The sequence below is a fragment of the Colias philodice genome, chromosome 18 (assembly GCF_061535455.1).
Source record: "Colias philodice isolate Cphi_HAF_F1 chromosome 18, ilColPhil1 Martin Lab GWU primary, whole genome shotgun sequence".
Lineage (NCBI taxonomy): Eukaryota > Metazoa > Arthropoda > Insecta > Lepidoptera > Pieridae > Colias > Colias philodice.
The window spans coordinates 7,346,855-7,350,921 of NC_143103.1; the positions used below are offsets into that span (position 1 = coordinate 7,346,855).

Genomic DNA, 4,067 nt, shown 5'->3' on the forward strand with positions numbered 1-4,067 from the left:
ACTCTGTATTTGACAAGTTGGTTGAAGCTAGTTATGCTCATTCGATAAAAGGCGAAAATTTTTTCGGGTAATGGAGTAATTTGGAATGCATAGTGTAAAATTTTCCATTTTAATCTATCACTAAAGATAGGATGCACCCAATACTCTCGGGCTCTCTTTTTAATTTTCCTCCTCCGGTGTATGAGAGCAATAATAACAATTCTATACAATGTTTTATTAATTTTCATTGTGCGGTGTGACCACTCTTTTCAACAGTTGGTTAGAAACTAGCAAATAGTCGGCAGACTGTTGGATAGTTTGCGCACTCATAACCGACTGAACTGTTTAGTTGGCTCGGTGTGCGTACTAGCAGGCCAACCCGACTAAACTATCGGCCGATAAAAAGTCTGTGGTCTGCGGGGGCTCTAAGAGCCCCCGCAGACCACAGACTTTTTATCGGCAGATAGTTTGGTCGGGCTCTTAATCAGTACGCAGATGTAAGCAAATGCGCACACTATGACGATTAGGTATCGGCCGATAAACAAGTTTGATGGGCTTCCCGATTCAATTCAAACTAAACTGTCGGTAAACTATCGGCCGACTGTATAATCAGTATTGACTCCCTACCACACGCGCACACACGACGATTTTTTAGTCGGCCGACTAAGCCGATAGTTCAGTTCGCTCTGAGCTTTGACAGCGAATGGTCGGCCGCGCGTGTAAAATGGCGTCACTTTCTCAGTCGCTTATTTCGGAATCTTCGATCATTACTTTGATCGAGGAAGTCGAAAAACGCCCTGCACTTTACAAGAAAAATCTAAAAGAGTACTGTGACGTAAATGTAAAAAAAAACTGTGGGAGGAAGTTTGCGAAGCTGTTGTTCCTGATTGGAATGAGCTTAGTGCTCAAAATAAAACAAATCAAGGTACGATACATTTTTATTTATTTACATTACACTTTATTATATTGACACGGAATTGAGCCTGCAGGAGATATAAAGTATGACGACATGTATTGCCGAACATTATTCATATTATTTCTTCCTCGGTTATTTCCATTTGTATTGAAGTTATTCATGGTACAACTGTAGAGAGTGTCTTTAAAATGTATTCCATCTTTGATTCGTACATAATTGTGTAGGACACAGCAAGCTTTAATAATTTTAACACAAAAATTAATATTTACGTCAATTGGACGGTGAAAAATACGCCATTTATTAGCTAGAATCCCGAAAGTACATTCAACCATGCGTCGAGCTCTTGTATGTCTATAGTTGAAAATTCGCTTGGTGTAGTTTAAATTTCTTTTTGCATAAGGGCGTAATATATGATTTCCAAGTCCAAACGCTTCATCGCCTACGACTGAGAATGGAATAACATCTCCGACATCATCATTAGGCAATTGCCTTCCAAAAGGAATATTTAGTCGATTCTCGGAAAGCCGTTTACCCATTTCTGATGTTTTAAATATTTCCGAATCACTAGCTGTTCCATAAGAACCAACATCAATGTACACAAATTTATAATCGGCATCTGTCCAAGCCATCAAAACGCAGGAGAAGAACTTTTTGTAGTTAAAATATGATGAACCGGAATGTTCTGGCTGTATCATCCGTATATGTTTGCCATCGATCGCTCCAATGATGTTTGGAAAATTTGTGCGACTGTAGAATTCGTCTGCTATTTCAATCCAGTCATCTTCTAGTTTGGTTGGCATATATAACGGTTGAAGCATATTCCATATTTGCTCACATGTACTTTTTGTAATATCTCGTATTGTAGAAGCTCCCATCAGATAATCAAAAGACAATGAATTGAAACTTGCTCCAGTAGCCAGATACCTGTAATGAATTAATTATATTTTATTATTTTTCAGGCCGCGATATACAAAAAAAATGGGCCAATTTACGGACTTGCTTTCGCCGAGAATTAAATGCACAAAAGAACACAAAGTCGGGGCAGGCTTCGGTCAAGAGGCGTAAATACGTATACTTTGAACAATTATTATTTTTACTTCCATGCATGGAAAATCGTCAAACGGAAGGTAACCTGAACCTGGCCCAGGATACTTCAGAAAATGCGGAAGATGATGAAGAAACTGCTCCATCCGCTTCCGCACCTTCCGCACCTCCTCGCCAGAAGAAAACTCGTGTTTCGAAGAATACGGATTTGGATGAAGCAATATTAAAAGCATTAAATGAGACTAATGTTGATGAAGATGTAAACTTTGCATTGTCTCTTGTCCCATCACTCAAAAATTTAACCGCAGATGAAAAACTCGATGCTAAGATTAGTATTCTTAACGTATTTAAACAGATAAGACTTGGTAGGCGTGTTCAGCCTCTTTCTCAACCAACATACACCATACTGCAACAACCCATAAACTCTTTTCCTGTTTACCAACGAGGGACTAACATCTTGCCGCCACAACAACAATCTCAGGCTTATACATCCGGTTCTACACCATCCCCCACTATACCACAAACAACCATTCAAAATGTTTCATCACCAGCTGATTCCAACATGTCAGCCGAGTCATATTATACAAATTTTTCAGAAGATTCCCAAATATACGACTTGTAAACTTGCATTTGCATTTGGCATTTGGCATTTGAATTATTATAATAAATAATTAAAAATATGTTTTGTGGTTTATCTTACCTTATCGTAACGCTCAATCTCTCCTCCACAGGTATAGATAGTCTTAAATTTGTATCCTCCTTCGCTATTCCTGGTCCAATTAATTTGACAAGTTGGTTGAAGCTAGTTATGCTCATTCGATAAAAGGCGAATAATTTTTGGGTAATCGAGTAATTTGGAATGCATAGTGTAAAATTTTCCATTTAATAATCTATCACTAAAGATAGGATGCACCCAATACTCTCGAGCTCTCTTTTTAATTTTCCTCCTCCGGTGTATGAGAGCAATAATAACAATTCTATGCAATGTTTTATTAATTTTCATTGTGCGGTGCGACCACTCTTTTCAACGATTGGTTAGAAACTAGCAAATAGTCGGCAGACTGTTGGATAGTTTGCGCACTCATAACCGACTGAACTGTTTAGTTGAACCGGTGTGCGTACTAGCAGGCCAACCCGACTAAACTATCGGCCGATAAAAAGTCTGTGGTCTGCGGGGGCTCTACCAATTAGTATTCCGCCTTTCGAAAATATTGTTCAATTATGTATGAAGGTTGGTTATAGTAAACAAAACATGAATATCCCTTTAACTTGATTCGGCTCAATGCATCGATAAGTATGTATTGGAACTATAATTTGCATGCATTGGAAATGCATATATATAGAGAGCATTGGAAACTGTAATAGTTCAATCAATTTAACAGCAGTTGCATTTAGGGTTGCCAATTTCCAATTTGTTTAGATTTTATTTATATAAAATGGAATTAAAAATGTTTTTTTTTGTGACACGGTCTCGTAAAACAAATATTTTTCTTTCTTTCAAATATTTCATAAAATGGAAAATTACAAGTACTAGTACAGTAGTAGCAAGCAGCACTTGCTTCGCAAGACTGCTTGCTCTGTAGGGACTCTCCTATAAACAAACAAAGTTATTCTTTATTTTATTTCATTTCATTCGGAATCACCCGTTCATTTGTAAACAAAAAGACCACAGCATCGTAACGAATCGCCCACATCTTTTTTGAAAGTCAAAATACAAAAATCCAATACTACACAAAAACTCATGCGCAACGAAAGAAAGAAAGAAAAGACATTTATTTATATCAGTTATTTATTTTATTTATAACACTTTACTATGCTAGTTAATAATACAAATGACTTAAAACTAAAATTTATAGCTAAACTAGCACAGAGGGCGGTCTTATCAATAAAGAGTGATCTCAAACATTTACATATTTTTACAAAATGTTTGTGAAAAGAAAAGCACTAACATTAGTTAACTAGGTCTAAAATGTAACGATTAATCAACCTTCTATATAAGCATCTAAATGCCTTCGAACTTTGATTAGACGTCAGTTTCAAATTTGAAAGTGAATTGGTTTAGGAATCCCGCTATACATTCAGCACTTCAGTGATATTTGCGGACGGTGTGAAATATTGGCATGAACCT

General features: G+C 36.9%; 1 protein-coding gene across 1 annotated transcript; it reads left to right on the plus strand.

Annotated features, from left to right (window-relative positions):
* Positions 1-767: 767 nt before the first annotated feature.
* On the plus strand, positions 768-2,561 carry LOC149480592 (uncharacterized). The gene is made up of 2 exons (XM_089706233.1): positions 768-904; positions 1,855-2,561. The coding sequence occupies exon 2, from the start codon at positions 2,001-2,003 to the stop codon at positions 2,559-2,561; it is 561 nt and encodes a 186-aa protein (XP_089562359.1). The 5' UTR covers positions 768-904; positions 1,855-2,000.
* The last annotated feature ends 1,506 nt before the right edge of the window (positions 2,562-4,067 follow it).